This window comes from Scyliorhinus torazame, chromosome 1 (genome assembly GCF_047496885.1).
Source record: "Scyliorhinus torazame isolate Kashiwa2021f chromosome 1, sScyTor2.1, whole genome shotgun sequence".
NCBI classification, from domain to species: Eukaryota; Metazoa; Chordata; class Chondrichthyes; order Carcharhiniformes; family Scyliorhinidae; genus Scyliorhinus; species Scyliorhinus torazame.
In genome coordinates, this window is record NC_092707.1 from 264,311,717 (window position 1) to 264,333,433 (window position 21,717).

The 21,717-nt window shown below is 44.3% G+C and overlaps 1 protein-coding gene across 4 annotated transcripts in view; it reads left to right on the forward strand.

Annotated features, from left to right (window-relative positions):
* Positions 1–21,717, forward strand: part of kiz (kizuna centrosomal protein) — a 342,742-nt gene that overhangs the window by 180,751 nt on the left and 140,274 nt on the right. For all 4 annotated transcript variants that reach the window (XM_072505712.1, XM_072505702.1, XM_072505723.1 and 1 more), the window contains 4 exons: positions 4,041–4,175; positions 6,605–6,769; positions 12,280–12,433; positions 14,632–14,794. In XM_072505712.1, the coding sequence (XP_072361813.1) occupies positions 4,041–4,175; positions 6,605–6,769; positions 12,280–12,433; positions 14,632–14,794 (617 nt within the window). The remainder of the gene's footprint in view (positions 1–4,040; positions 4,176–6,604; positions 6,770–12,279; positions 12,434–14,631; positions 14,795–21,717) is intronic.

Consider the following 21,717-nt stretch of genomic DNA (forward strand, 5'->3'; position numbering starts at 1 on the left):
CTTGTCCTGCAGCCTCCGGCTGGTCCTCGGGTTCCTCCCCGGCCTCGTCCTCCAGCCCCTGCTGGTCCAGAGCTTCCTAACCATCCTCATCCTCTGCGTCCTCCTACTCTGACATGGCCATGTGTTCCTCATCACTACCCTCCAGCTTGTCGCCCCGCTGTAATGCAAGGTTGTAGAGGGCACAGCAAACCACCACAAAGCGGGTGTCCCTCGTGCGGTGTACTGGAATCCACCACCGGAGTGGTTGAGGCATTGGAACCGTATTTTGAGGCGTCTAATGCACGGCTCAATCACATTCCAGGTGGCACATGGACCTCATGGTACCGGGTCTCTGCTTCGGTCACCGGCTTTCGTACTGCCGTCAATTAGCCAGCTCCTCAGCAGACACAGCTTATTCCCCAAGAGCCAGCCGACCATCCTGGGGTGCTCCTCGAAGAGGGCGGGGTGACCAACTGCCCGACGTAGCTGGCACACACGTGCGTTATCTTCACCTGGTGGTCGCATACGAGCTGTATGTTGAGAGAGTGGAACGCCTTTCAGTTAACATAGGCACTCCCAGATGGCCCGGTAAACGCAGGGCAACATGCATGGAATCTATTACCCCCTGGACCTGGGGCATCTCGGCGATGGCGGAGAAACCTGCTGCACGGGCATCTTACTGAGCTTGTTCCATGTCAAAGATGATGCAATTTTCTGCCAGGGCTTACAGGGATGCGCCTGTGGGCTGTGTCCTACAAAATACCACACAGGTCCAAGCTTGAGCCCTGGAATGATCCTGAGGCATGTAGGTTCAGGGCTGCGTAAACCTTAACGGCCACCGGGAGTGGGTGTCCTCCTCCTCCGTGTCTTGCCAAGTCCGCAAGGACATGGCACAGGTGTCACACAGTCTCCTTGTTGAGGCCACACGCTGTATGTCATCTGTTTGAATGACCAACAACGCTTGTACACCCTGGGCCGTCGTGGGCCTACCCCTCTGAGCCCCTCCCTGGCTTGCTGGGTGTCCGGTTCCTCAGGGTGTGGGTCTTAATCTGGCACATGGGCCGCCGCCACAAGCATCTGCAGATACTGGTGCTGCTGCCTCCGGTATCTGGCCGCATTGCCTAGCTGCACCATCCAATATCCTTGACATAGCATTCAATATCTGTAAGGAATTGGGAGAGGGTGTTAGACTGACAAACAGCGATAGCTCCCACCCCGGGACCCACCATTCCCCCATTGATCCCCCCCCCCCCCCCCCCCCCACCACCCATAACGCAGTGCCCACGCACTCCGGCCGCACTGGACCCCAGACCCTGTACCCCGGACACCCGCTCGTAATGCCACCTGGACCGGGCCCTGGTACCCTCCCTGTGGCACTCACCCTCCCTCCAGCCGTGACCGTGTCCCCGGAGCTGTGCCCACCCCTGGGTGTTGCGATATTGGCTGCTGCGTGTGTGGTGTTGCCTCCCGCAGTGTTCAGTCACAGTGTTCAGGCATCATGGTGTGATAGGTATGCTAGACAATGACTCCCACATGCTACATGTCCCGCCCACCCACGGGAATACACTTGGGTTGTGTGAAGTGATCACTTAACCAATTGCCAATTCCCTACCAACAATAGCCTTCAGCCGCATGGCCAGGTGAAGGTTATGGATGGTTATTGGGGCAAACGGTTTGCACCCGGAACGGGTACACACGATCCAGGGGTTGGCATGGTGGTGCCGCAAGCAGTTGCCCCTCCGGTTGCCCCCCCAGCGCCTTCCCCCCCCACTCTCCTATGGCGGTCTGCCTCTGCGGAGGCTCCCCCACCCAGCCAAGGGTTCCCCATCCCTCGTCGAGCACAGGGGCAGGAAGCCTAGAGCTCCCGGGCTCTTTGCCTGTGAACAAAGGTGGCTACTCGTATCCTCGGCTGCCCACACAAGCTCTTCCTCCAGGTTCACGTTTTTCAAAAGGAGTACTAATTGGCGCCAGCGTGACCACTTGCTGGGGAGGCTGCTGAATGATGGGAGGCCATTGGATATGGGGTCGCTCCCGTTAATTGTATGGAAATAGGGCTCAGGTGATAATTGGTTTTGCGCTACACTACTGCGAGATCCCTACGGGAGTGGGCTGGTTGCATCGCAAACTGTTTGCCGCCTGGCGCGGTTCTCATTTTTGGCTTCTCCCGCTATTCACCGGCCTCGTTCGCTTGAGCGAGTGCGTGATGATTCCGGAGAATCACGCCCTGTATTATAGGCAGTTGTAATATTGTTAGTGCAAATCTACAGTTAAATAAAATACCTTTCCCATCTTTGGAGCCTTTCATTCACAAAAGGTCCACCTTATGTACCTGTTACGTGAGAGTATTAAAATCTAGTATAAATTATCTTTTTTTTTTTAGTTGTAGCTGTTGGACAAAAATGCCTGTTTGATATGAGAAATACTTCTGAGATCACTGATTAGCCCGCAAGTAAACAAAGTCGCAAATGACAGACCTACAAGTGATTGCCAATTGGCATGTTATATTGTCTCAATCAATCAGTTGGACATTATGCATTGAAATATTTTATAACTTACTTATACTTTTAAAATGTAAATATTGGTTACAGTGGTTGCTGTTAACATTCCAGTTATGCCATATTTAATGCCACACTTAATAGGGATGGAGGAATAGAGTGCAAAATGAACCTACTTTAAGGGCACATGCCTACTTCTCCAGTTGTGTAGAGCTAGGCAGTAAGTATGGTTTTGTTTCCATACAATTCTGAATAGTACAGCTGGAACACTGTTACATTAATCCCTGGCAGTAATACCTTCATTATTTACTGCTGCATTAAGCTTTATTTGAGGCTACATTTGTCAATTTTTTATTGCTGACTGGATACTTGAGTGAGAAGAGCGTACTTTAGTTGCAGGAAAGCAGTTCAGGTCCTGCAGCTAAGTGACTGGGACCTCATGAATGAGGTAAAACAGTTGATATGCTCATTTTTCTAGCACCATACAGGGTACAAAATGTACCTGGTATTTCAGAAGAGTATTGAGATATTAATTTCAATATCGCTTAAAATAATTTTTGCAGATGACCTTTGCACCCCACCCAGGAAAAAAGAACCCACAGTTGCTTATACTTAGCTTTCATTAATTCATTATTGCCAACATTGGATAAGTACACACTAAATGTACTTTACGGGATTCAATATGTATTTATGTTATTCACTGACAGTTTGTATTTTGGAAAAAAAACAATTTCTGCTTCTAAATGAACCTAACATAACTACTGAAATGTGTGAAAAACATTGCTCAGTGCCTAGGGTCTTTCTCAGTTGAGTACTTTCCTTCTGTTGCAAAAGTGTTAAAATTCTCAATTATTTAGGACAGGATTCCTCTTGCACATGAAATATTCTACCAAAAAAATGGTGAAATCAGAATCTATAATACTTTAAAGAGGAAGATGGTTGAACATTTGAACCTTTTTTTAAGGGATACAGAAAATGGGCATGGCGATGGATTTTGCCCAGATATAATGGGCTTTGATCTGTCTTATAACATTCTTCACTTCTAATTTGAAGAGTTGAAGGGAGATGTAGAACAGGTGCTTACCCAGAAATTGGAAAGGAAAAAGGAATGCTTAACTTGGAAGTCAATTTCAGAATGGCACTGGCAGAAATATTGGAGTAGATCATTTGTCTCACCGTGTTTGGGGAGAGAAGGACAACTGAGGGATGAGAATCAAAATAGAAACATTAAAAAGTGAAAGCTTCAATTGACATTGCTAGTCTGAAACCTAACCTAGTCTGTTAGGTTTCAGACTAGCAGTCACAAACTTTATGATTCACAACCAGTTGTAAATAAAGAGATGACTGATTTCTCAGACAATGCGCTTACCTCAAAAATATGAAAGCATAAGTGGAGCCCTGTTGTGCACTTTAATAAAAATGCAATTCTCTTCAGTTGAAATAGGTTTAAGGTTAAGTGCTTATTTTTTTTCGGATGTCAGTTTACCTTTTTACCACTATGTATTAATGTTTAAATACCATGAATAATTGTAATTATGAACATGATTTTTCCATTATTCTCTTCAGGGGCTGCCTTTCACGTGAAGGATTTTTTCACTTACTTCAAACAATAGAAGACGCTGTTGGAGAAATAGTGGCTTCTTGTCCAATGCTGTATCAGCAGACTACAATAAGTAATGAGAAACTGCACGAAATCTCAAGGTGATTATAGATCTGCTAAAATAATTCTTTTATTCAATCTTCTTTTTGGTGCTTACAAAGTACCGTGTCCAGTAATGTAAATGCTTGTTGTCATTCTCTTTTTAAAGACATAACATTTAAATTCTATGTATATTAACTGGAGCTGGGAATATTTTTAATGTCCATCTTATAGAAATTGACATATTTATAACATTTCATCAGTAACCCAACAAGTTTTGTCAGCAGTTGCGGTGGTAATAATGATTATGAAATAGCTCCAGACAAATAAATGAAACTGACTTCATTTTGTTTTTGGTACAAACTGTGGAATAAGCAAAACTTAAATTTTGCATTCTAAATTCACAATCATTTGTGCTTACAGAATAGAGGATTTTTACAGTGACCTCTACTTTTATTAGGAGAATGTTAAAAGCATGCTTGTGTATTATTTGAATACATTTCTTAATTTTTTTATTAAGTTTTTCAGTAATATAGAAAACAAAAAGAAATAAGAAGTGAAAAGTAGAATACTTTTTTAATATTAGCATTGAGATTTATTGTTTCGACCTTTTTAAAAAATAAATTTAGAGTACCAATTCTTTTTTCTAATTTGTTTTTTAAATTCCGAGTACCCAAATCTTTTTTTTCAATAAAGGGGCAATTTACTATGGCTAATGCACCTACCCTGCACATTTTTGGGTTGTGGGGGTGAGACCCACTCAAAACACCAAGAGAGTGTGCAAATTCCACACGGACAGTGACCCAGGGCTGGGATTGAACCTGGGTCCTCGCTGCCGCGAGGCATCAGTGCTAACCACCGCCACCGTGCTGCCCCCGATTAGAACTGTTTTAACTCTTATACCTTTTAATAAAGTGACTGCTTCCCTAGCTCTGATTTTATAACATTTCAACTTGGGTATTCTGCTGAACTAAAGTTAGCATTACAGTAACAATGCATGTTAAGGGCGAATATGTAGCTGCCACACAAAATTTTATTAATTGCGTTGCATAAGAAAGATTTATTGTCCTGAAAAAACATTGTGTTCAATTTCACATAAAAGTTTATATCTGTAAAAGATAAAGGCCTTGAAGACCTGAGGTTGGAGGCATACATCCAGAGGGTGGGGGTGTGGGGTGTTCTTTCCAAGGGTCGGTGCACACTCGATGGGCCGAATGGCCTCCTTCTGCACTATTAATTCTATGTCTACGTCTATGTATGAGGCAATCCCAGAAACCTCTACAGGCCAGGAATCCGTTATGTGCGAAAACCTGTTGGAGTTTGCTACCATTCTAGCAATCTCACATACTGAAGTTATGGCAAGAGCACACTGCAGCAACCACAAAGTCCCAAGGGCAAGTTAGATAGCAGAGCTTTGGGAATACTCGTCAGAATCAGTTTGGTCAGTTTCTGGTTGTGCGCCCAAATATAGCACAATCGATTTTAACTGCCATACAGAAATGTGGCTCAGCAAGCTGCTGTGTAGGGAGAAGGATTGACCAATTTTAATGTCTGATCCTCACTGTCATTCCACAGGACAGATTCCGGACTGATAATATCATCATTGAACCTATCTGCATATTTATCCAAAGACTTGATGGCTTCATGGCTTCATGTTGATGTCCTTGGCATCTACATATTAAATTGAAGTTGGCAGGTTTGGAGCAGAAAGTAACAGATTCAACTGGAGGGTTTTGGTGGAGTGTTTTAATAACTCCCTCTCCAGGAGTGGCATGGTGGCACAGTGGTTGGCACTGCTGCCTCACCGCTCCCGGGTCCAATTCCGGCCTTGGGTGACTGTCTGTGTCGAGTTTGCACTTTTTCCCTGTGTCGGCATGGGTTTCCTCCCCTCCCACAGTCCAAAGATGTGCAGGTTAGGTGGATTGGCCATGTTAAATTCCCCTTTAGTGTCCAAAAATGTGCAAGTTAGCTGGGGTTACGGGGATAGGACAGGGGCGAGGGCCTATGTAGGATGCTCTTTCAGAGGATTGGTGCAGACTTATTAGCCCAAATGGCCTCCTTCTGCACTATAGGAAATGTATGATTTATGCCTGGATGAATGAAGATTGCCCACACGGCATTGGTTTTCAAATTTTAACGCAATTTTACTAAGAAGTACATTTGGTAGAGTCAGGAGTTAGTTATTGTTAGAAAATATATCCTGTTAGAAAATATATCTTGATCTCAAGTTCTCTTCACTTTACTCATTTACTCATGTCAATGGTATTTCAGCAGCTAAATTGAACTACATTGGTATTCTGCACCTAACTTGAATTATATCTAGAATTATTTGTCTAGGTGCTCAATATTGGAAAAACAGTCACCTTTCAACTTTTGCCTCATAATTAGTATCTTCTAAAATTTAGTGCAATAATGTTTTGTTGTTTGTCTGTTTGCTAGGTTAAATTTCTGCTTTTTCAGTGACAAGTTTAATTCTAAACTTCTTTTGTAGTACTTGTAACATGAAAGGCAGTGTGAGTGAAGAAAAACTTGAGGCCTGTGGCGCAGTTGTTCTTCACCAGCTCAAGGGATTGTCACAGAGTACCTCAAATGGCTGCCTGTTGTCCGAAGAACTTTTGAACAAAGATTGGGATGCAGTCGATGGAAGTAATCATAGGTAAATTCCTTTTGACAGTCAAAGATTTTATCAAGGTTCTTAGGCTGTATGGTGATAGAAGGCAAAACAATTCTATTGTTTATTTCTTTCTTTTAAAATCAACGTTGCTTGTACATAAGTGAATGTTCCTAATTACTTGCAAGTTGACTTTTAAAGTCATATCTGATATCATAAACTCTCCTTGTATAAAACCACTGTCAGAATTCTGCAACCTTAACCATTTATGCTGGCGCTTGGTTCCAACACAGGTTGCTGGACTGCTGCAATCAATACATAACTCATTCATACATAACTTCTTTAACAATTACTCAATATTTCCCATACTTCAGTTCCTTTCTCAATCCATGGATTCTCACAGTTTTGAGTTTGGCCAATAGCCTTTTGTGTGAAACTTTTCAAATATCCTTTGGAAGTCTAGCAACGCCTTGGTTTTGTCCTTTTTATAATTCTTTTCAGTTTTCTTTTCCTCAACAAAGTTGAGGAAATTGATGAGGCAAGATATTTCCCTTTTGAATTTATTGACTGCTTAGGGCGGCGTAGTGGTTAACACTGTAGCCTCACGGCGCTGAGGACCTGGGTTCGATCCTGGCCCCAGGTCATTGTCCGTGTGGAGTTTGCACATTCTCTCCGTGCCTGCATGGGTCTCACCCCCCACAACCCAAAGATGTGCAGGGTAGATGGATTGGCCACACTAAATTGCCCCTTAATTGGAAAATAAAAGAATTGGGTACTCCAAATTTAAAAAGAAAAATGTTGACTGCTGTGTGATAGGTTATTGTTGTGCTAAATAATCTTCTAGTTTGCACTCAATAATCAATTGTTGTGTTATTTTACATGAGTTTGAAGATGCTCCTCTCCGTTTTCTCACCCTTTTTAAAAATTAGTCTCTTTCCAATCCACTGGTACCTTCCTAGATTATAGTAAGTCCCTGGTAATGATTGTCAATGCCTCTCAAATATTCTTCCTGATCTTTCTCAGTACTCTGTGGTCCACGCAATCTATACCTGGAGATTTAAATACTTTAAGCTCTTTTATCCTTTCAGGACTTCCATATTATTTATCTTGAAGTTGTCGATTTTATCAGCAATCTTTAGGCAGGACATGTTGATTATGTCTACATTTGTGAATACTTGAAAGGCGTAGTTATTTAGAATATTTATTGTTATGGGCCAGTGTTTAGAGAACCCCAAAGTGTATCATGGAGTTCACCTGACCCACAACTTTTACTAGATTGTGGTCTGGGGAGCACACGGCCCACTCTACAGGGGTGGTACAGCAGGAATGGAAAAGTAGTTTTTAAAGCAAAACAATGTTTATTGTGTGAACTCAAGTTAACCTTTTTAAAACATACAATGAACATCTTAGCAACCATTAATTCAAATACAACCCCCAAAGAATACAACACTAAGTAATTCTTACTTTCCTTTTAACACCCATAAGACTTAAAACAAAACCTTTCAACAGAAGCACATCAGGTTAAAGTCACTACTGAGAGCAGTTATTAGTTTTAAATCACGATCGATTTACAGTCTTTTGGTTACAGAGAGAGACTCTAATACACCTTCTGGCTGTGACTGCAGCTATCCAGCTCTGAAAACGGAACTAAAACACACCCTGCAGCAAACAGCCTAAAACAAAAGTAAAAGGCTGACAGACAGCCCAGCTCCACCCACTCTCTGACATCACTGCAGTAATAAACACCCATTTCTTAAAGGTACTCTCACTACAGATACTTATATACACACCCATTTATAAACACTAATTTCTTAAAGGTACTCTCACATGATATTATTTATTGCTCATCCTCGGGTTCAAGCCTGTTCACATTTATTGATGGTTCTTTCACCTCTGAATGCACTTTTGTTATTACATTATTGAAATAATGTTTTACTCTTCTGCCTTGCCTCTGCTGCTAAACTTTACTCTAGAGCTCTTTTTTTCTTCTCTGAATTCACTTTTAACAAATTTTTTGCATAATTGTATTCCTGTATTTCTCCCAGTGAACCTCTTCCCTTTTCACCTTTCAGGATTTGTAAATTTATTTTACCACTTTATTGTACTTTTAATTTGTTCATGAATTTATAATAATGCCTGTTTATTTTGAGCTTGTGTATCCTGGACATGTGCATTTCCTACTTGCTTGTATGTTATTTCTTTGGGGAGGCGGTGGCGTAGTGGTATTGTCACTGGACAGGGTCATGCTTTGTGGACATCGTTTGAATCCCACCATGGCAGATCGTGGAATTTGAATAAAGTAAAAATCTGGAATTAAAACTCTAATGATGACCATGAAACCATTGAAGATTGTTGTGAAAACCCACCTGGTTGATTAATGTTCTTTAGGAAAATAATTCTGCTGTCCTTGCCTGCTCTGACCACGTGACTCTAGACCCACAGCAATATGGTTGACTCTTAAATGCCCTCTGAAATGGACCAGCAAGCCATTCAGTTGTATCCAACTGCAACAAGTCTTTCCGGAACTGAACAGACCACTTGGCATTGAATTAAGCACTGGAATGTCGGCACTATCGACCCTGAAATGTCCTCCATACTAACACCTGGGGCCATTTTTGGAGAGCTATCCGACAGACTAGTCAAGCAACAGCCTGACATAGTCATACTCATGGAGCTATATCCTACAGATAATGTCCCTGACACCATCATCACCTGGGTGTGTCCTGTCCTACCAACAGGACAGACACATACAAGTAGCGGTGGCACAGTGGTATACAGTCAGGATAATTAGGTGTCAACCTGGTGAAGCTACAACACAGGGCTATTTGTGTGCCAAACAGCGGAAACAACAAGCAATTGACAAAACCAAGTGATCCCACCTTCAAACCCACCTCCACCCTCCTTTCATGGGCATGGTCCTCTTGAGTCTAGACCCTTGTACTGCCACCCTGACAGTGCTCCAGCGAATTTAGCAGTGCCATTTGAGCACCTTGGCAGTGCCAGGATGGCAGTGCCAAGGTGTCCACATTCCACGGGGGGGGCCAGGTGGCTGCTCTACACTGACCCTGACCGGCGCTACAATTAAAGTTATCGAGATGGCATTAACAGACCACAATGATTGGAAGCCGAAATTACTTCAGTGGTCGAATGTAACAAATTATTGAAGGCCAAACTGAGTGACCTGGAACATAGATCCACAAGGCAGAACAATTGCATGTGGGATTGTTGAAGCGGGTGGAGGGCTGCATCCCTACTGAATATTTTGCGGTCCTGTTTTGCAAGATGGTGAGTGAAGGTGTGTTCACATCTCCTCGTCCTCCTCACCTCAGCCCCCCACCCCCAGCCCAGAGTTAGAGTATACTCGGCTCGCTGTTAGGTGACTGTTGGGGAGAAGGACCACTTTTTAAATTTTCCACAAGATGCAAACTCCTTTGTTTGGAAGCCCATATTAGGCACGGTTTAATTAAGTTTATTCTATTTTACGGTCCTACGGACGGGCACTTCATATTTCAGATTTTTTCATGTTTGTTTGTGATCAGTTTATCGTTCTTTTACTCTTTTCATCATTGTTGTTGGGTTTGATAATTGAATACTAATATGGGGAGTGATCTACCCGAATGGGGACAGTCCTGTAGTCCGCGCGATTCGCCGGGTGATTCCCGGTGCTAGGAGCGCCGAGAAACACCCTCCCATCTGATGGCCATCATTGTTTACAGGGGCATCAGCAGGAAACATGTGGCCGAGGCCACACGTAGCCCCGTTCACTGCACTGAGGAGCCCCAAACTGATCCTCACCGTGCAAAAAATGTCAACCTGGCAGTGCCCCAGCCAGCTGGCAGTGTCACCTGGGCACCTTGGCAATGACAGGCTGACACCTAGGTGGCACTGGCAGGATGTCTGGGTGGCATAAGCAGTGCCAGGGTACCACCCTGCCTCGAGTGCAAGCACCTGGGAGCCTCCAATCCCCTGGGAGATCCCCATGATTGCCTTTCCATCTGGTCCCCACTCGTGAGTATTTTAGGGACCTATTTGTAGAAGGAAGATTTGCCAGTTTTAAAGAGCTGGCTGACAAATTTCAGTTGCCCAACTCTTTCGTAATTTTCAGGTTCGTGACTTTTCCCAAAATGTTTCCTCTGCCTTTGGCCCCACCTCCCCTTTACTGAAAAAGGTTTTATCATTGGATCAGCCTGGTGAGGGATCTATTTTGGGTCTGTTTAGCTATATTCTCTCATCAGACCCACCCCATTGGATGGGATGAGGGCGAGATGGGAGAGAAACTGGGTCCTGTGCTTCCTGATGAGGCTTCGAGGAAAGCCCGCTGTAGGGTGAACTCCATGTCTTCTTGTGCTCATGAGTTTAATACAGTTCAAAGTATTGCACTGGACCAGGGCAAGGATGAGTGGGTTTCTCCCAAACATTGAAGATCAGTGTGATCGTTAAGACAAGTGTGATTATTGTTCGCTCGCCCCAACTAACCACACACATGTTTTGGTCTTGTCCGAAACTTGCCAACTTCAAAGTATCCTTTTTCAACACTATATCGGAGATTCTCTTGTTGGATCTAAAGCCATGTCCATTGGTAGTTAAATTTGTGGGCACAGACCCACTGGTGTTTCACTCTGGGGTAGGGGCGGATGTTGTCACCTTTGCTCACTGGTAGCCTCAAGGCAAATATTGCTGAGCTGGAGGTCTCCCATCCCACACAGTGCTTCTGCCTAGCTGGGTGATTTAGTAGTATTTTTAATTATAGTGGGCATGGTTTTACAGGCACGCTGTGCCCGAATAGTAGCTTGCCACAGCGCAACGTGGCCCATAGAAGCTGGGAGACACCGTTCCCGGGATCTACCCGGCTCACAATGCCTTGCGAGATCTAACGCGATCTCGCGAGACGTTGCAATGTAAATCCTGCTCATTGTGGGCGGGGTCTCTTTTTGATAAATCGGCATATTACAGCAAGACAGCTAGTCCCACTGTAATATGCAGTTTCCTGAGGCATTGGGATCAATCCCTTCCGCCTCGGAGATTCTGGTCGAGCGCCATTCAGTACTGGTCTACTGGTCTCCATAAACGGTTCTGGCAAGCGGTGCTCCTCGGTGCACAAAATGGGGCTAGGTGTGGCCTTGGCCGCGCGTTTCCGCTAAGGCCCCCTAGGTAACATGACTTCTGCTTTATAGGGTGTGTTTCTCAGCGCTGCAAGTGCCGGGAAACACTCAGCTAAATGGACTCGCTATGGGACTTTGTTCCCAATTAGTTAAATTCCGCCCACTGCTTAAATTATAGTTTGTGTTTTTTTATTGAGGATTTGTTTTAACTTCTTGATATTTTACCTTTACATCTTTGTTGTTTGATTATTTGTAATATTGTTAGTGTTATATAAAATTTCAATAAATATGTATTTTTACAAACTATTCTGTAGCCAGCAATCTAATCTTGAAATCCGTTTTCTCTTTCACCATCCAAAACCGCTGCTGTCTTTACCAACCGCCCTTCCCATTTCTGGAATGATATATTTTCTTTCTTAATTTCAGTACTTGGTCTTTTCTCTGTTACTGCAGATGGTTAGATTTGCCTGCTGATTCTGTCTCATTGTGGGACCGCTGGTACCTGCATGTTGTTTTTATGTTGGAGCATGAGGTGATGACCACAGATGAGGCCGCAGAACTGTTTGGACCTTTATTGATTGCACAGAGGAGTAATAACTCCAAAAAGGTACAAATAGCATTGTATTTAATTATCAAAAATATGTTGTGTAAAAAGAAATATATAATAACGAGTTGAATTCTATTTTTACTTTTATTATACTTTTTGCTCAACGTGGGCGGCACGGTGACACAGTGGTTAGCACTGCTGCCTCACAACGCCAGGGACCCAGGTTTAATTCTGGCCTTGGGTGACTGTCTGTGTGGGTTTCCCACTTGTGCTATGGTTTCCTCCCCCAGTCCAAAGATGTGCAGGTTAGGTGGATTATCCATAATAAAAATTGCCCCTTAGTGTCCAGGGATGTGCATGATGGGTGGGGTTACGGGGAAAGGGCAGAGGAGTTTGCCGAGAGAGAGCGCTCTTTCAGAGCATGGGTGCAGACTTGATAGACCGAATGGCCTCCTTCTGCACTGTAGGGATTCTATGGTTCTCTGCATATTTCACACCAACTTAAATCAATGAATGAATTTGTTGTTGATGCTAGAACTATAAGGACTGCACGCTGCATTTCCAATTAACAAAAACCACTGGCTGATTTGCTTACATGATATTTCTTAATTTGCTAAATAACAAAATAATCAAATATTTATATGCTTCTGTGGTTAGTCAGACAAAGAAGCAATCTTATTGCCTACATTATGAATGCTGGTGGATGAACTGAATTGTATCCATCTATCGCCCAATATTTTCAGGTTGATCGTATTTTCTAACCTGCCCTCTTTAGGGTAAAGACAATATACCATCATACTTACTTCAATGTTGTTGAAGAAAGTAAGGTTCCGATGCAAATTATCTAATCATTTAAAATTATTTTTTTATTATAAAAACTAGGTTGGGAAGAGATGATGGTATTGTAAATTGCACAGATTTTGTGGTTGTGATGACGCTAAAACTTTCATCAAAGCCATCACTGTTCTGTGAAACTGACGATAACATCTGGCGACCCCACATACACAGTTAAACACGGAAATCCGTGCTCGCTGCTATCAATTTCCTGCTCTTACTCAGGGTATGCTGTAGACGTTCCCGCAGACAAATCTTTAGAAATCACTAAACTGCCAATTTTATTGTAATTGTGCTGTTTAAATAGTTACATTGTGTTAATAAGGTGTAACTAAATGTTTAATGATGTAGAGATGCCGGCGTTGGACTGGGGTGAGCACAGTACGAAGTCTTACAACATCAGGTTAAAGTCCAACAGGTTTGTTTCAAATCACTAGCTTTCGGAGCACTGCTCCTTCCTCAGGTGAATGAAGAGGTAGGTTCCAGAAACATATGTCGACAAAGTCAAAGATGCAAGACGATGCTTTGAATGCGAGCATTTGCAGGTAATTAAGTCTTTACAGATCCAGAGAGAGGGGTAATCCTCTCTAATGACCTCTTTAACCTGGGATTACCCGTCTCTCTGGATCTGTAAAGACTTAATTACCTGCAAATGCTCGCATTCAAAGCATTGTCTTGCTTCTTTTACTTTGTCTATAAATATGTTTCCGGAACCTACCTCTTCATTCACTTGAGGAAGGAGCAGTGCTCCGAAAGCTAGTGATTTGAAACAAACCTGTTGGACTTTAACCTGGTGTTGTAAGACTTCTTACTGTAAATGTTTAATGACATACTAAGTTATAACTATTGCAGAAGCGTCTATCTGTCCTGGAAAATAATTGTTTTATTTGTGCCATGTGAATGTTTCATTATGATAATTTCATAGTTTTTTAATGTACTTATTTTTAAAGTTAATTTATATGTCAGCTTCAAACGTAGTTTCATATGTGTGCCCCAAACGTAGTTTCACTCTCCGTAATATTTATGAAAGGTGATGGAGAATTGGTGCATTGGTGGTTTACTGTCTATGGAGATTGATCAATGTGATTGGCTACTTACTTTGCTAGATGGCATCACTGGAGGTCCCTTGATTGTGCCACATTCAAATTAAATTTGAGAAAAATAAAATCCACACCATAGATCTTTGTAGACGACTTCCTTTGAGGTAAGCGGTAGACACCATCACCTTATTGCTGACTGCAAATCTAGGCCTGTGTTTTCGGAAGAATTCTCTTAAAATTCAGAACAGTAGAAATCTGTAATACATGTTTAATAATAGATAAATGTGGTTTATTAATTGATGTTAAAATAGATATGTTTTACTCACTGCTCTTTGAGTATGAAGCATTTTCATTTGTTTCTTGTTAATTTTAATTGCTCATCAGGCAACAGCATTATTGAAGAAAATCTTTCCAAAAGCAAATGAAAATCAGTCTTTTCCAAGTGATGAGTCATCTTGCAGCTTGCCATCCATTTTCAATGATGATGCAGAAATTAAACCAGAAATTCCAGTACCATGGTTTGGCCTAACTAATGTGAAGCAGCAAGGTAGGTGTTATATACAAGTTATCAACTGAGTGAGTACAATGCTCAAAGTAATTCATTAGTGCTCTGTTTTGAAGAATAACATCACATCTTCAGATAACTATTGTACAGTTAAAGCAATGATAGTTTTTCCAGTTTTTACATTTTTTTTGGTCACGACACCGTGGGCTAGTGCCTGGTCAATTCCAGCCCCGCTTCACCCTGAGTCACAGCACAGGTGAAATTAGATTTTATTTAAAATACCCAACGTCCTTAATTGAGCCCAAATAACTACAGTCACCAGGTTTGAAACTTTACAACACAAGTAACCTTTTATTATGTCCAGTACTATAATTAAATGGACAGAAAATGTAACTGACTATCTACTACCCCTTTCTCAACCCCCCTTCCTAACTCACCCTACTCTCTGCACATATAGAGACAAACAACACAGAGGGGAAAGAGTAGTGGAGACGTAAAGAAAATAAGATTAAAAGGATAAAGATCTTTGATGCACTGGGATGACTTCCAGTCAATGTCTTTCTGAGGCTCAGGCTTTCGTTTTGGTACTTCTTCCAGGCTTGAGATGGTTTTCTTTGCCAATGTTGTCTACTTTCTCTGCAGAAGCAGCATCATTTCAGGTTTACTGCAAAGGATGTGCCAGGCACTCAGTTCTTTCAGAAAATAGAGCAGTTATTTTACTTCAACAAGCAAAAGAGAAAGTTTTCTTTTCACTTCCAAGGTCTAAACACGTCTGCCCAGTTCTCTCAGAAAACATCATGTGGGAACCAATCACTGACTGTTGTCAGGCAGAACACTGTTCCTGGCCAACCCACCAGTTGCAGTTATCCAATCAAACTGACTCCTTCTACAACAAGTTCCTAAGAACTAGTGCCAGAGAGTCTGGCTTCTCCTCTCCTAACAACACAAAATCTGGGAACACAGTGTCCTGGAAAGAAGGTTGTTTCAACTTTGAGTCTTCTGCTCAAAGGCACATGCCTATTATGGGTCCCTGGACCAAAATAAAATAAATGGAAACATAGGAAATAAACAGGCAGGACTTTTCATTTTAAGTAATTGAGCTGACAAATGGCAAGTAACATTCATGCAACACAAGTGCCAGGCAATGACCATCTCCAACAAGAGAGAATCCAACTATTTCCCCTTTACATTCAATGGCATTACCATTACTGACCCCCCCCCCACTATCAACATCCAGGCAGGTACCATTGACTATAAACAGAACTGCACTGACCACAGGTGGCAAATTGCCCAGGTGTGTCCTGTACACAAGAAACAGGACAAATCCAACCCAGCCAATTACCGCCCTATCAGTCTATTCTCCATCATCTGCAAAGTGACGGAAGGAGTCATCAACATTGCTATTAAGTGGCACTTACTCCGCAACAACCTGCTCACGGATGCTCAGTTTGGATTCCGCCAGGGTCACTCAGCTCCTGACCTCATTACAGCCTTGGTTCAAACATGGTCAAAACAGCTGAATGCCAGAGGTGAGGTGTGAGTGATTGCTCTTGACATCAAGGCAGCATTTGACCGAGCATCAAGGAGCCCTAGCTAAACTGGAGCCAATGGGAATCAGAGGGAAAACTCTCTCTGCTGGTTGGAGTCATACCTGGCACAAAGGAAGATGGTTGTAGTGGTTGGAGGTCAATCATCTCAACTCCAGGACATCACTGCAGGAGTTCCTCAGGGTAGTGTCTGAGGCCCAACCTTCTTCAGCTGCTTCATCAATGACCTCCCTTCTATCATAAGGTCGGAAGTGGGGATGTTTGCGGATGACTGCACAATGTTCAACATGATTCACGACTTCTCAGATAATGAAATAGTCCATGTACAAATGCAGCAAGATCTGGACAATATCCAGGCTTGGGCTGACAAGTGACAAGTTACATTTGTGCCACACAAGTGCCAGGCAATGACCATCTCCTACAAGAGAGCACCTAACCACCACCCCTAGTCATTCAATGACATTACCATTGCTGAATCCCTCACAATCAACATCCTGGGGGATTACCATTGATCAGAAACCGAACTGGGCTTCCCATATTAATACTGTGGCTATCAGGGCAGGTCAAAGCTAGGAATCCTACGGCGAGTAACTCACCTCCTGACCCTCCAAAGCCTGTCCATCATCTACAAGGTACAAGTCAGGAGTGTAATGAAATACTCTCCACTTGCCTGGATGAGTGCAGCTCCAACAACACTCGAGAAGCTCAACACCATCCAGGACAAAGCAGCCTGGTTGATTGCTCCCCTGCCACAAGCATTCAGACACTCCTCCACCGACAAACAGTGGCAGCCATGTGTACCATCTACAAGATGCACTGCTGTAACTCACCAGCACCTTCCAAACCCCAACCACTACCATCTAGAAGGGCAAGGAGAGCAGATACCTGGGAACCCCACCACCTGGGACTTCCCTTCCAATCCACTCACCGCCCTGACTTGGAAATATATTGTCTTCCTTCACTGTCGCTGGGTCAATACCTAAAATGTTGTCCCTAACAGCACTATCAGTGTACCTACACCACACAGACAGTTGCGGCTCAAGAAGGCAGCTCACCACCACATTTTCAAAGGCATTAGAGATGGACAACAATGCTGGCTGAGCCAGCAATGCCCAAATCCCATGAATGAATTTTTTTAAATATGCAACAATGTATATGCTGGAAATCTGAAATTAAAAAAATGAAAATGCTAGAAAAACGGCCACACCCATGAATGAATTTTAAAAATATATATTGTGGACTTGAAAACGTGTTCTCTTTCTGGGCTACTTGGGTGTAATGTTGCCAAGCTGAAAGTCTGTTCTGGCGTCTGAAAATGTACAGTTAAACATGGAAATCCAAAGATTACTGTCATGAATTCCCACTGTCCCCACAGAGGGGAATCATTAGAAATCAACAAATTGTTGAGAACTGCCCCATTTACACTGTAATAACACTTGTGAATGACCTCCAAATAAATAATTAGCTCTTGTTTATGGGCGTAGCTGGATTTTTAACTCAGTACTTGGTCAAAACTATTGCTGAAGAACCTCTCTCACCTGCAACTTTTTTTATATTTGTGTAATGTGAATTTTTTTCCATTCTAATAAAATACCATAATTGTTTTAAATATCCAAAAAATAGTTTATGATATTTTAGCTTCTAATTTGTATCTGCCCCAATCTTTATTTCCCTCGCTGCAAAATTTATATAACGTGAAGGATGATTTTTCTTGCTTGTTTTCTATCCGTGAAAATGCTTCAATGTGACTGGCAGCTCACTCTACTGTTTAACATCACTGTTGCTGTGATGGCACATGTGCACTACTTACCATGCATATACTGTATATCAGCATGTTGTAAGCAAACAACAAGCATAATATGAAACAAAGAAAAAAGTGACCATTTTAGCAGCTGCTCCTTCAGATCCTGGGCTGATATTTTTCCGTGAAAATTATGTAAACCAGATTTGTGTTCCATATGCATGTTAAGCAGAACCAGTAGGATGTGGGGAAACAGAAACTTGTTAATTAGGGGCCATTTTGTGTTTGCACATTCTCCCTGTCTGCGTAGGTCTCACCACGACAACCCAAAGATCAGTGCCCCTTAATTGGAAAAAATATAACTGGATACTCTAAATTTAAAAAAAGAAATTAGGGGCCAATTTAGCTTTTGCGTCTTCAAATGAAATGAAGGTGGGCATTTTAGATGTGGAGCGTTTCAGCAATGAAGAAATGCTGCTTAGGATGGGACTGTTTTCCTTAAGAGCAGAGAAGGCTGAGGCGGGACCTGATTGAAGTGTACAAAATTATGAGGGACGTAGATAGGGTGGATAGGAAGAAACCTTTCCCCTTAGTAGAGGGGTCAATAACCAGGAGACATAGATTTAAAGTGGGGGCAGGGAATTTAGAGGGATTTGAGGAAACGATTTTTCACCCAGAGGGTGGTGGGAATTTGGAACTCACTGCCGGAAAGGGCGGTAGAGGCATGTCTGACAAATCTGTTACTGTTCTTTTGAGGAGGTAGCAAGGAAGTTAGACAAAGGAGAACCAGTGGATGTGATTTACTTAGATTTCCAGAAGGCCTTTGACAAGTTGCCTCATAGGAGACTGTTAAATAAGTTAAGAACCCATGGTGTTAAGGGTAAGATCCTGGCATGGATAGAGGATTGGCTAGCTGGCAGAAGGCAGAGAGTGGGGATGAAGCGGTCTTTTTCAGGATGGCAGCCAGTGTGCCTCAGGGGTCTGTGCTGGGACCACAACGTTTTACAAAATACATTAATGATCTGGAAGAAGGAACTGAAGAAACTGTTGCTAAGTTTGCAGATGATATAAAGATCTGTCGAGGGACAGGTAATATTGAGGAAGCAAGGGGGCTGCAGAAGGATTTGGACAAGCTAGGAGAGTGGGCAATGAACTGGCAAATGAAATACAATGTGGAACAGTGTGAGGTTATACACTTTGGAAGGAGGAATTTAGGCATAGACTATTTTCTAAATGGGGAAATGCTTAGTGTGGTAGTACCAGGTATTGCGGTACCTGAGAGGCTGATGACCATTGGTAAAACGCAGGAGTCTACCATTGGCTGTATTACATAGCTCCGCCCTGAAGGCAGGGTATAAGAGATGGTGCCATCCCAGCAGCCTTCACTTTCTGTATCGAAGCTGCTGGGGAAAAGGTTCTAGTAGATTAAAGCCTTCAGTTATGAAATCACTTTGTCTTGAGTGTAATTGATTGCGCATCAATTTAATCTACTACAACTTAAGCTGGAAGGATGGATCTCCGAATCAAACCGGAGTTTTGATTCAGCTCAGCCCCCACGCGGAGAACTCTGCTGCAATTTTTAAACACTGGCTGGCGTGCTTTAAAGGCTACCTCGAGACGGCCGGAGGCACCCCCACTGAAGGACAGAAAATGCATCTCCTGCGCTCACGGATCAGCTCTGGGATCTACCCCCTTATCGAGGAGGCGGAGAACTATGCAGCCGCGATCGAACTGTAGAAAGAACATTACATCCGCCCTGTAAACCAGGTCTACGCTCGTCACCTGCTTGCGACTAGACGGCAAAGCCCCGAGGAAACGTTGGAAGATTTCTACCGGGCGCTACTGGTGCTGGGCCGAAACTGGCTGCCCGCAAGTTTCGGGGAGCGAGCACACGGAACTTTTAATCAGGGATGCTTTCGTAGCAGGTATGAGCTCCCCAGATATCCGCCGAAGACTCCTAAAAAGGGACACTCTGGGACTTAGAGAGGCAGGGGCCCTGGCAGGGTCCATGGACGTTACCTACAAAAACGCGCAGTCCTTTGCACCCGACCGCGCGGCGGCCCCCGGGCTGCGTGGCACCCCACAGCCGCAGCCCCACAGACCTTCCCCCTGACCCCGCAGCCTGCGCTACGAGACGGCCCGCTAACGCCGCCGGGCCCCGCTGTTTCTTCTGCGGGCAGGCGAATCATCCCCGCCTGCGCTGCCCGGCCCGCACCGCCGCCTGCAAAGGGTGCGGCAAGAAGGGCTACTTTGTGGGGGTCTGCTAGGCCCGTGCCGTGGCCGCGGTCTCCAGCGACTATGGACCGCCGCGGCAACCCCCCCTTCAGGCCCCGACCGCCCACCGCTCACCGCCACCCCCCTATCCGAGCGCCACGTGCGACCCATGGGAGCGGCCATCTTGCCCCCCGGACACCACGCTGGACGGGTGGGCGCCACCATTTTGTCCATCACCGCCGCCATCTTGTTCATCACGCGACCCATGGGTGACGCCATCTTGGATGGGGCCCCAGGCCCGATCAGAACTCGCAATTGCTGCATCTGGCCTCGGTGACACTGGACCAAAGTCAACCCTGGACACTTGCAACAGCTACAACGACGGTCTTCATTAACCACCACAAGACATCCTGCTGATCGACCCTGGGAGCACGGAAAGCTTTGTTCACCCTGACACGGTAAGGCGCTCTTCACTTGTAACCCACCCTGTAAATCAAAGGATCTCCATGGCCTCCGGGTCACACTCGGTGGCGATAAAGGGGTTCTGCCTAGCGAACCTCACTGTCGAAGGCAGGAAATTCGACAATTTCTGCCTGTATGTCCTGCCGTACCTCTGCGCGGCTACCCTCCTGGGGCTGGACTTCCAATGCCATTTGCAAAGCCTGACCTTTAAATTCGGCGGCCCTATACCTCCCCTTACTGTCTGCGGCCTCGCGACCCTTAAGGTCGACCCGCCTTCCCTGTTTGCGAACCTCACCCTGGATTGCAAACCCGTCGCCACCAGGAGCAGGCGGTACAGCGCCCAGGACCGGACCTTCATCAGGTCAGAGGTCCAAAGGCTGCTGGGGAAGGGGTCATCGAAGCGAGGAACAGTCCCTGGAGAGCTCAAGTAGTGGTGGTAAAGACCGTGGAGAAACATAGGATGGTCATTGACTACAGTCAGACCATCAACAGGTTTACGCAGCTGGACGCATACCCTCTCCCCCGTATAGCCGACCTGGTAAACAGGATCGCACAATACAAGGTCTTCTCCACACTGGATCTCAAGTCCGCCTACCACCAGCTACCCCTCCGTAATAGTGACCGCAAGTACACTGCCTTCGAAGCAGATGGGCGGCTCTATCAATTTTTAAGGGTTCCCTTTGGTGTCACTAATGGGGTCTAGGTCTTCCAGCGAGAGATGGACCGAATGGTTGACCAGTACGGCTTATGCGCAACGTTCCCATATCTGGATAACGTCACCATCTGCGGCCATGACCAGCAGGACCACGACACCAACCTCCGCAAATTTCTCCAGACGACGGAAATCCTTAATCTGACATACAATAAGGATAAATGCGTGTTTAGCACTGACCGTCTAGCCAGTCTAGGCTACGTAGTGCGAAGTGGAGTTAGTGGGTCCCCAATTACGCAGACAAAGCCCGACCCCTAATCCAGTCCATGACCTTCCCCCTGTCGACAGA